At 41.1% G+C, this 12,228-nt stretch overlaps 1 protein-coding gene across 1 annotated transcript in view; it reads left to right on the top strand.

Moving 5' to 3' along the window:
• scgn (secretagogin, EF-hand calcium binding protein) overlaps nucleotides 1–11,770 on the top strand; it is a 62,484-nt gene extending 50,714 nt beyond the window's left edge. Inside the window, exons 9-11 of the mRNA XM_072283066.1 lie at nucleotides 1,976–2,035; nucleotides 6,706–6,774; nucleotides 11,352–11,770. Of these exons, the coding sequence (XP_072139167.1) occupies nucleotides 1,976–2,035; nucleotides 6,706–6,774; nucleotides 11,352–11,480 (258 nt within the window). The 3' untranslated portion in view covers nucleotides 11,481–11,770. The remainder of the gene's footprint in view (nucleotides 1–1,975; nucleotides 2,036–6,705; nucleotides 6,775–11,351) is intronic.
• The last annotated feature ends 458 nt before the right edge of the window (nucleotides 11,771–12,228 follow it).

Here is a 12,228-nt window from a genome sequence, read left to right as displayed (position 1 = left end):
GACATGGTGTGGGTAGGAGAGTTTGGGTGTTATTGATTTGCTTTGAATTGAATTGAATTGACTTTATTACTTACATCCTTCATATACATGAGGAGTAAAAATCTTTACATTACATCTCCGTGTAAATGTGCAATTTATAGTAATCTATAATAAATAGTATGTACAACAGGATAGTTACTATAACATAGAAATACAATTGTGTCAGCATGAGCTAATCAGTCTGATGGCCCGGTGGAAGAAATTGTCCCAGAGCCTGTTGGTCCTGGCTTTTATGCTGCAATGCAGTTTCCTGGATGGTAGCAGCTGGAACAGTTTGTGGTTGGGGTGACCTAGGTCCCCAATGATCCTACAGGCCCTTTTTACACACCTGTCTTTATAAGTGCCCTGAATAGTGGGAAGTTCACATCTGCAGATGCGCTGGGCTATCCGCACCACTCTCTGCAGAGTCCTGTGATTGAGGGAAGTACAGTTCCCATTCCAGGCAGTAATGCAGCCAGTCAGGATGCTCTCAATTAATATAACCATATAACCATATAACAATTACAGCATGGAAACAGGCCATCTCGGCTCTTCTTGTCCGTGCCGAACTCTTACCCTATCCTAGTCCCACCGACCTGCACTCAGCCCATAACCCTCCATTCCTTTCCTGTCCATATATCTATCCAATTTAACTTTAAACAACAACATAGAACCTGCCATTGTGCCCCTACAGAAAGTTCTTAGGATCTGGGGGCCCAAACTTCTTCAACCATCTGCAGTGAAAGAGGTGCTGTTGTGCCTTTTTCACCACACAGTCAGTATGTACAGACCACGTGAGATCCTTGGCAATGTTTCTGCTGAGGAACTTAAAACTGTTCACTCTCTCAACCCCAGATCCATTGATTTCAATGGGGCTAGCATGCCTCCATTCCTCCTGTAAGCCACAACCAGCTCCTTTGTTTTTGCGACATTGAGGGAGAGGTGGTTTCCTTGACACTGTGTCAGAGTGCTGACTTCTCCTCTGTAGGCTGCCTCATTATTATTTGAGATTAGGCCAATCAGTGTAGTATTGTCAGCAAATTTAATCAGCAGGTTGCAGCTGTGGGTAGCAACACAGTCATGGGTATACAGAGAGCAAAGCTTTTTAGCTGGTACAGCACAACATTGTGGGCCAAATGGCCTGTTCCTGTGCTGTACTGTTCTATGCTCTATGTTGTATGTTCTATTTCTATATAGGTCCCATCTGTGATTATTTGCAAACGTTCTTCAGCTCCTATTAGTCTGTTTACATTAATTCAAAATTAATGCCAATTTCATTTATTTTGTGTTGGAAAAGCTATTGCGAAATGTGGGTTCTTCAGTGGGTGGCTTTTCTCCCTTGTGGGGTCTACTAGTGCCCACCTAAAGAGCATTCAGACATCTTTCACCCAAACATTTCCCAATATTGCCCTTGATTGATTATAAAAGTCAAGAATGTCCTTTGAGCTATTTCTACTCCACCACCAGAGTTTCACTAACGTGGGAGAAGCCGAGTGATAAGTTCATGAACTCTGTTCTAGATCTGGGAACGTTTGGTGCTGGTACTGCACGGTTTCCCAGTATACCATCCCATAATGAAAGGGGCAAAGCTCATTCAAATGTTCTTTTTAACTTTCATATTTATATTTTACATGTTTTGTCTCTGCATCTTTCCTTTTTATCATTCAACATCATGATCTTCCCAAATAAATTATTCCATATAATTTGATTCAATGCCAGTTCTTCTGTTGTCACAACTTGCCCTGTTGTTACATTGGATAGGATCATTTCATTTAAACATTCTTTTTGCTGAGAGTTCTTCTAAGTGAAACTTAGTAGCTTTACAGCTATTATGAATCCACTTAATTTTCAAAAGTATGAGTTTTGTAGTGCTTTGTTTTGACCAATGAAGTTGTGCTATCACCCTTCAAAGGAAACAGCTACTGTTTGTCATTAATTTTCTGCCTGTTTTATGTAGGCTTGTAGTCTGGAGGAAAGAAGAAGAGATTTTGAGAAGATTTTCTCTCATTATGATGTGGTGGGTCTTTTTCTTGATCTTTAAATATTTCACTCAACCATCTCATTCAGTCACCGGGATTGTGAGCAAGCAGTGTACATCGGCAACAAATGTGCTTGTCACACCAAAATGGTAGTCAAGAACAAGTGCACATTTGGTTGAAACATTACTTGACAGAGTTCACTAGCACGTCATTGAATGTCAGGGGTCATCTTCTCAGTGACATTTAGTGACATATTCCTCGAGTCCTTGACAGGGAAAAATCTGTTTGTGTCTGTATAGAATGTGCTCAGCAAGTGAACCTATGTACATCTCTTGAGTAAATATTTCCAAAGTTTCATTGCCCTCTGTCTCAGGAAATTTAGTATTGGTTTATTATTGTCAACGTGTCAATGAAAAACTTTGTTTTGTATGCCATCCAGACAGATCATTATATACATAATTGATCGAGATAGTCTTCTCTCTTCATGTGCCTTGTGCGTTACACACTTGGGCGATCATGGCTCTCCACATCGAACGATCCCTCGCCGCATCAATGATATCTCGCACACTTAGATCTGTTAGTTCTTTCACAGTACGAAGTGTGATAGTACAAAGGGAAAAACAAGAACAGAATCCTGAATAAAGTGTTACAGTCACAGAGCAAATGCAGTGCAGGTGGACAAATAAAGTACAAAGGCTATGACAAGGTACGTAGATTAATCATACACGAGAAAGGTTCAATAGTCTTAGAAAGGTGGGATAGAGGCTGTCCCTGAGCTAGTTGGTGAGTGTTTTCAAGTTTTTTTAAAATCTTCTGCCCAAAGGAAGGTGGAGAGGAGGAGAGGAAGATGACCAGAGTGGGTAGGGTCCTTGATTATGTTGGCTGTTATCCTAATGCAGTGGGAAGTCTAGACTGAATTCATGAAGGGGAGGCTGGCTTTCTTCTGATCTCCACCCTGAGTAGTCCAGCCTGAATATTCTAATAAGACCATCTATCATAATACTAAACAGAAAGGAAGTATAGACACAGCCTATTTAATCTTTTGCCAGGATAAGGACAATTGTTCAGACTTCAGTGTCACCCTGCCAGTAGCCCACCAGCTCAGTGTGATAACATGCAATGTTGTAACATGGTTTACATACACTGCGCGCTAGTGTGTACGAGTGTGTGCATCAGTTTGTGCACACCAGGATGTTCCTAGTTGATAGTTCACATCGTCCAGTAACCAGTCCTGTTTTTGTCACAGTGGCTCGACTGCTCATAGCATAGTCGACTGCCAAAAAATAAAGGTAAACTGATCACAATCAATGTTGTACCAATCGATTGGCACATTGAGATATTTACAAGCACATCGCAACCTGAACCACTGAAGGGGGGGTCTTCGGGGTCCTGTACCTTCTCAATAGTAGTAACAAGAAGAAGCCATGTCCTGGATGGTGAGGGTCCTTAGCAACAGAAGCACCTGTGCTGAGAGATTGTGAAGGAGATGCTTTTACCAGTCTGAGTGGACTGGGGTCTGCACCTGAGGAAATCAAAGATCCAATTACACAAGGAGGTACTGATGCAGAGGTCTTGAAGCTTGTTGATTGGTTTTGAGGGGATGATAGTATTTAATGCCAAGCTGTAGTCAATGGAGAGCATCCTGATGTATGCATCTTCACTGCCAGATGTTCCAGGGTTGAGTGATGAGCCAATGAAATGGCACCTGCTGTGGTAGGCAAAGTGGAGCAGGTCTAAGTCACTTCTCAGGCAGGAATTGATATGCTTCATCACCAACCTCTCAAAGTCTTTCAAGACACTGGACATAAGTGTTACTGGACAATAGTCATTGAGACAGGTTATCATGCTTCCTATTTCCCTGTGTCCATGTAACCTATTCTCTCAAACACATACTCATTAATTTTCCTTTGTTCTTTTGCCACTTGCCCACACTACAGGATAATTTAGATTAATCAGCTGTCCTGGAAGCACATCTACCCTAGAGGAAACTGGAGCGCTGGCAAAAATGTATAAAGCGCACACAGACAGCAGCCAAGATCGGGATCAAACTGTACTCCTGAACCATGATGTTCATTAAGGAAGTGCATTACCTTCACTGAGGAACTCCAAATTGGTGTTGTTACACTGATGCCATGCTGCATATCAACATTGTGCATGCATTAACAATCTTGCTAATGTGGTATTGTGCATAATGTGCTCAGTGGTTGGGAAGATGTTGGAGTCCATAATCAAGGGTGAGGTTTCAGGGCACTTGGAGGCACATGATAAAATAGAATGAAGTCAGCATGTCTTCCTTAAGGGGAAATCTTGCCTGACAAATCTGTTGGAATTCTTTGAGGAAACAACAGAGAGTATGGACAAAGGACAGTCAGTGGATATTGTATACTTGGATTTTCAGAAGGTGCTTGTCAAGGTAAACATGAGGCTGTTTAACAAGATAGAGTCCATGGTATTGAATTGAATTGACTTTATTTCTTACATCCTTCACATACATGAGGAGTAACAATCTTCACGTTATGTCTTCGTCTAAATGTGCAATGTGCAATCATAGTAATTTATAATAATTTATAATAAATAGAACAGTTAATGTAATATAGAGTGCACTCAAATCAGTGTGAGTTCATCAGTCTGATGGCCTGGTGGAAGAAGCTGTCCCGGAGCCTGTTGGTCCTGGCTTTTACGCTGCGGTACCGTTTCCCAGATGGTAGCAGCTGGAATAGATTGTGCTTAGAGTGACCCGGGTTCCCAATGATCCTACGGGCCCTTTTTACACACTTGTCTCTGTAATTATCCTGAGTCATAGGAAATTCACATCTACAGATGCGCTGGGCTGTCTGCACCACTCTCTGCAGAGTCCTGTGATTAAGGGAGCTACAGTTCCCATACCAGGCAGTAATGCAGCCAGTCAGGATGCTCTCAATTGTGCCCCTGTAGAAAGTTCTTAGGATTTGGGGGCCCATACCAAACTTCCTCAACCGTCTGAGGAGAAAGAGGCACTGTGTGAGGTCCATGTGAGGTTCCCGGTGATGTGGATGCCGAGGAATTTAAAGCTGTTTACTCTCTCAGTCCCAGATCCATTGACGTCAATAGGGGTTAGCCCGTCTCCATTCCTCCTGTAATCCACAACCAGTTCGTTTGTTTTTGCGGTATTACAGGAAAGACACTAACATTGATAGAAGGATGTCTGGCTGACAGAAGGTAAAGTGGGAATAAAAGGGGCCTTTTTTAGTTGGCTGCTGTTGACTAGTTGTGTTCTGCAGGGGTCAGTGTTGGGACCACTTCATTTCATGTTATATGTCAGTGATTTTGATAGTGGAGTTGATGGCCTTGTGACTAAGTTTGTGGATGATACTAAGATAAGTGGAGGGGCTGGTAGTGTTGAGGAAGCAGGGAGTCTGCAGAAGATTACCAGGATCTAGACAGTTTAGCAGAATAGCAAAGAAGTGGCAGATGGAATGTAGTGTAGGAAAATGTAGGTTCATGCACTTGGATAGAAGGAATAAAAGCGTAGGATTCCCTGAAGGTTAACTTTCAGGTTGAGTCAACAGTGAGGAAGGCAAATGCAATGTTAGCATTCATTTCAAGAGGACTAGAATATGAAAGTGAGGATGAAATGCCAAGGCTTTTAAAGGCATTGGTTAGACCTCATGGATTATTGTGAGCAATTTTAGGCTCTCTATCCAAGAAAGGATGTGCTGGCATTGGAGAGATTCCAGAGGAGGTTCATAAGAAAGATCCTGGGATTGATAAGGTTAACATAAGGGGAGTGTTTGGTGGCTCTGGGCCTGTACTCGCTGGAGTTCAGAAGAATATTGGGGGGGGGTGGATCTCACAAACTTATTGAATATTTAAAGGCCTAGATAGAGTGGACAAGGAGAGTATGTTTCCTACAGTGGAGGGGCCCAGGATCAGAGGGTGGGACATACTTTTAGAACAGACATGAGGAATAATTTCTTTAGTCAGAATGTGGCGAACCTGTGGATTTCACTGTCACAGATGGCTATGGAGGCCAAGTCATTGGATATATTTACAGCTGAGGTTGAGAGGTTCTTGATTAGTAAGGGCATTGAAGGTTATGGGAAGAAAGCAGGAGAATGGGGTTGACGGGATGATAAATCAGCCACAATTGAATGAACACAAATGAGATTAACTTTGACCCTAGCTTTCTCCAGCCACCAGTATTGTCTTGGAACACTGCTACAACGCATCCAAAAGATCACAGGGTATTACATATTTTGGCCATTGGTTAGCAGCAAAAGTGCATCTGTTGCCAAGAATTAACTTATGTCATCAATCCAATCATGGGACTTCGTATAATTGATGGTTCCATCTCATTGTTGAGAGAATATCTGTATAGACTGGTAGATGGAGAACCACATTTTCACACAATTTTTCTTACAAGGTCAGTTGAACATAGATATACTGTCTGCCCATAAACCTGGCTGTTGTTAGGTAATGATGCAGTGTGACTAATAGGCAGAGCTTGAGAAGAAACATGTGTCACAATTTTTAACACATGGCTTGACAAACAGTGGGAAGGGAATGTGAGAACAGGGGCACTGCATTCTGTTGGGTAACTGCTTCATCCTGTATCGGAAAGGGAGGAGATGTAAGCAAATAAACTGACATTTGAACTGATTCCTGTAAAAACATGAGCGGTGAGTCATCACCAAATATTTTCTGATTCCAACTGTTATTTCTTTTGCAGAGTAAAACAGGAGCTCTGGAGGGTCCCGAGGTGGATGGGTTCGTTAAAGATATGATGGAATTGGTAAAGGTGAGTTTACACAAAGTGAGTTAATGTCTTAGTTTAGAAAATGATTATATAGCTATGTACAACAATCAGAATTTTAGCTGTGCTTATGCTTCCACTGCCGTTGAGATGGTTGCCAAGGTAGCACAGCTGTTAGCACAACACTATTATAGCTCCAGAGTTCAGATGTCATCTGTAGGGAGTCCGTACATTCTCCCCATGAACTCATGGGTTTCTTCCGGATGCTCCAGTTTCCTCCCACAGTCTAAAGATGTAGCGGTTAATAGGTAAGTTGGTTGCTGTAAATTGCCCTGTGATTGCGAGTGTTAAATGGATGGGTTGCTGCATGGTGCGGCTCGTTAGGCCGCAAGAAACCTGTTCCATGCTGTATCTCTTGTAAACTGCGCCAGGTAAGAGTGTGCCAAGTTTCCTGTCAGGACAGATCCAGCTCGAGGCACTTGAAGTTATGAATGTATGATTTAGGAGCAGGAGGGGACTACTTGTCAAGTATCTGCTTACCTCTGCCTGAAAAACATTCATAAAGTCACAGAGTTGATAGAGTCGTTAAGTCATCCATACTTCAGCCCACCACATCCACACCAGCCTATACCTGCCCCATTTGCCTTATTACTTCCACGTCTTGCCTGTTTAAGTGCCTTTCTAAACATTTCTTAAATGTAGTGATTCCACACTTCCTCTGGCAACAAGCTCCAGATATCACTCTCTGATCCCCTCAGATCCCACTTACTCTCACCTTAAACTATGTTTTTGATACCCTTCCTATAGGAAACATATTCTGGCCATCTATGCCTCCTATAATTTTACATATCAAACAGTTCACTCCTCAGACTCCTTCACTCCAGCCTAACCAATCTCTTCCCCATAACCAAAGTTCTCCAGTCCAGCAAATGCCTGCTGAATCTCCTCTGCACCTTCGCCAGTGTAAACAGATCCTTACTAGTGTGGCAACCAGAACTGCACACAAGTGCAGTCTATCTAGTGTTTTCTAACTTTTAAATGTTCTGCCCTAACCTATGACTACAGAAAACTATTTCAAATGAAACATACAAATTGCAGGAAGAAACCAACAAGTCAGGTAGCATCTATGGAGGGGAATAAACAGTTGATGTTTTGGGTTGGGTCTCAGCCTGAAACATAGATCTTGTCTGACTTGTTGAGGCTTCTAGCATCTTGTGTGTGTTGCTCAAGATTTTCAGCAGCTGCAGATCATCATTTAGAAAATGAAATGGAATTGAAAATTGGAGATGATACACAAAAATCACATTAAGAGCGAGGGTATGCTTACAGGGGAAGGTGAACTCAGTGGGTAGCTTCTCATTAAGAAAGGAGGTTGCAGGCTAACCAGGAGAAACTTAAATTAACAAAATAGCTTGAAGTGAAAGTAGAAAGGGCATCCTGTGGTTGAGTCCAAATGTGAATTGCACTGTATATTAAAACATCTCAAACTAAAAGTTCCTACCCAAATTGTAGTGAATGTGGGGTTTGATACTAATTGAGACAAGTAAAAATGATGCACTTGGGGAAGAGCACCTTGCAGAACGTGTACAGTAGATGTGCTATTAGATCTTGATGAAGAGAACTGGGTAGATGCTTACGGCTCTTGCCAAAACAAGTTGATGGCCATTTCTGTACATGTCCAATGTAAAATTCAAATCTGGTATTAATTTTGTATTCTGACTGCTTCATTTAACCACCCAGATACTATAAACAACATAATGCCCATGTCCATTATTAAGATTGTTATTGGGAATGGTAAAGTGATGCAACAAAATCTCAGTTTGCACTTGTATATCGTATGATCTGCATGGATAGCATGCAAACAAAATTTTTCACTGTACCCCAGTACACATGACAAGAAGATGCCAACACCAGGTAAAGGAATTCCAATATACTGCTGTGAGTTTACAGGCAAGTGACAAAGCAACAAGGTCTGTGAGCTCTGAAATTCTCTCCCTAAGCTTCTCCATCTTGCTTCCTCTCTTTACAATATTTATTTAAATCCCCATTTTTATTATCACCAGATGGAGCATCAATGCTAAATTTGTTCTCTGGTATTGAAATTGCAACATAAATGCAAGTTGTTGACAGCTGGTGCATTATATCTAATATTACCGAAGAGGATTGGCTGCCAACTCCCTTTAGCACAGTGACCAATAAATCATAGAAAACTACAGCACAGAAACAGGCTCTTTGGCTCATTTAGTCCATGCTGAACCAGTTAAATGGCTCACTCCTATCAGCCTATACTGGGATCATAGATCCCTACCATCCATGTACCTATCCAAACTTCTCTTAAACGTTGAAATCGAGGTCACATGCACCACTTGCACTGGCAGCTCATTCCACAGTTCTGAGTGAAGAGGTTTCCCCTCATGTTCCCCTTTAAATTTTCACCTTTCATTCTTAACACCGTGCCCTCTGGTTGTAGTCCCACACAACCTCAGTGGAAAAAACCTGCTTGCATTTAACTTATTTGTACCCCTCATAATTTTGTATACCTCCATCAAATCTCCCCTCAATCTTCTACATTCCAAGGAATAAAGTCCTAACATATTCAATCTTCCTTTTCAAATCTTTTTATTATTATTATCCAAAATTAACAAGAATACATCGAAGTAGGCAACACTTACAATGTCTCAAGAAAAAAAAAACATTGTTTTAAAGATTGAAAAAATTTTGGTGACAAAAAAAAAAGAGAAAATAAAACCCCTACTAAAGCAAAGAAAAGTGAGGAAAAAAAAACCATTAGGTGTTCAACTCCGGAGCCATGTGTCATACAAAAAGCTTCTAAAGATAAACATCAAACCACCAGCAAGAAAAAAAAATGTACCAAAAATTTACAATTAGATCGTGGAGGAAATCTATCAATTAACTCAAATGATAGTAACGAGCAAATGAACCCCATCTTTCGTTATAACTTAGGTCATCCAGTTCCGGCAACAGCCTTGTAAATTTTCTCTGTACTCTTTCAACCTTATTTACATCATTCCTGTAGGTAGGTGACCAAAACTGCACACAATACTCCAAATTCTGCCTCATCCAAATTTCATACAATTTCAACATAACATCTCATCTCCTGTACTCAGTACTTTGATTTATGAAGGCCAATGAGCCAAAAGCTTTCTTTACAACTCCACCTACCCGTCACACCACTTTCAATGAATTATGGACCTGTGTTCCCAGATCCCTTTGTTTTACAGCACTCCTCAGTGCCCTGTCAATCACTGTGTAAGATCTACCCCAGTTGATCCTACCAAAGTGCAACACCTCAAACTTGTCTACATTAAATTCCATCTGCCATTTTTCAGCCGGTTTTTCAAGCTGGTCCAGATCCTGCTGCAAGCCATGATAGTCTTCTTCACTGTCCACTAACCCCCAGTCTTTGTGTCATCTGCAAATTTGCTGATCTAGTTAATTACATCGTCAGATCATCGATATAGATGGCAAACAACAAGGGACCCAGCACCAATCCCTGTAGCACTCCACTAGTCACAGTCCTCCAGTCAGAGGGAGAACCATTTGCTACCACAAAGCCTATGTCTAATCCAATTTATTATGTCATCTTGAATGCCAAGCAAGTGAACCTTCTTGTCTAACCTCCCATGTGGGACCTTGTCAGATATCTTGCTAAAGTCCATGTAGGCAACATGCACTGCTTTGCCTTCTTCAACTTTCCTGGTAACTTCAAGTTATACAATCAACAGATTTTCCCTGTTGACTGCTTTGGATGGTACCTGGCTACCTATTGATCAGGACTCGGGTAAACAATTCCCCTCAAGTCTGCTTGAGCAGGTTCAACAATGCTTGTAAACGCAATTGATGCAATGAACCAGATTCAGCAGATGATGAACTCTCATGTGAATTGTTAGTATTAATAGGCTTCCTGTCTCAGCTAACCGTGGGAATAGGTACCTCCCCATGGTCTGATTGCCAAAGCAATGTCTTGTCAGCTGCATCTTTAGATGCAAGTGTGTCTTTACAAGTACAGAGCATTCCTCGTGTAGCTCTCCTCCAAACATGTCCAAACGGAGAATTCAACTTGTGAAATCACACTGTTATCAACAATGGTGCTGACAAGCAAACATAAAATTGTATCACTTGACATAGAGCTTCTCAAAACCTGACAGCCAGCAACAAAATAAATGATTGCAAGTTCTATAGAGATGGCCTTCAAACCAGTCACTAAACCTAGCTACGAATGCATACCGACTGTAGGTGAGCTGTGTGTGTAATTGCTTGCTTTTTTGAAGGTTTTATTGTGAAATTTCTCTATCATTTTAGCAGTATGAACATCATCCATACCTCCACAACTACCACAGTCTCTTTTGGGGGAAACCCTTTGCAAGCTGAGGCTATTATGTGTCAAAAGGGGAGATGTAGTTACAAACTAATGGTGCCTTCTGCAAAGAAGAACTGATTGACTGAGAATTCGTCATTCTATTCTGCAGCTTTATGACCAACCATTTACACTAATGCACTCCATAATGGCAGTGTTTCCTGTGAAAAGTGGTCCTGTTGTATCTGGATGAGTGCAAATGTATGACAGCAAGTAATATCTTTTTTTCTCTCATTTTCTTCAGTCTAATATCACTGGAGTTGATCTTGACAAGTTCCGTGAAATTCTGTTACGCCACTGTGATGTAAACCAGGATGGAAAAATCCAGAAGTCTGAGCTTGCCCTATGCCTTGGACTGAAAATTAACCAATAAATCAACCATGCAATGAGTTATTCAACACTACTATCACACATTAATCTTCTCTCTCATACATTTAATAATACACTTGCATTTGTAAACATAATAAGGCTCTGTTGATCACCAGAGTGGTCCATGTTTGGAAAGGAGAAAGGAAGTGAATCTAATATATCCATTCAATCAAACACTAGAATTGAAAAGGTAAAATGCTTTTGAATTTGCATGCCAAGGTACAGTGATTTTATTATGACTGAGATAAACTGAGTGGCTTGCACCATTCGACATTAACGTAATGCACATGAAATGCACAGCATCATCAATACTTACCTGATGTGAGTAAAAAAGTTCCTAGTGTTCTGCTTCAAAAGAAAAACAGAACTAGCTGGAATTATTACAAGCATTAGAAGAAAAAGATATCAGATGCAAGTGTTGGTAACATTATCCCACTGTGCCTTTCAGGACATAATCCTGTTGCTACAAAAGCAATATGCATCCAGTAATAAATATTTAAGACTCATTTGATGAGCTACCAATAAAGCCTGCATTTGTAGTCAGTTGGCACACTTCCGTTATCTGTTTGATTCCCACTTACTGACATCACAAAATAATTAATTCTAGATATAATATTCGCTTTTTTCCAAGTATTGAATGACTATTCTGTCCTTTGCACGTTACACTGCTGTATCTGTTTTGAACGTCAGCCACAAATATGGGCTGTGAAGTCTGTAGCCCTGGGTACTGGTCAAGTTGTGGTTGTCAGATT

The sequence above is a fragment of the Mobula birostris genome, chromosome 19 (assembly GCF_030028105.1).
Source record: "Mobula birostris isolate sMobBir1 chromosome 19, sMobBir1.hap1, whole genome shotgun sequence".
NCBI classification, from domain to species: Eukaryota; Metazoa; Chordata; class Chondrichthyes; order Myliobatiformes; family Myliobatidae; genus Mobula; species Mobula birostris.
Note: the sequence above shows the minus strand (reverse complement) of the source record. Positions and strands in the feature narration are given on the sequence as shown.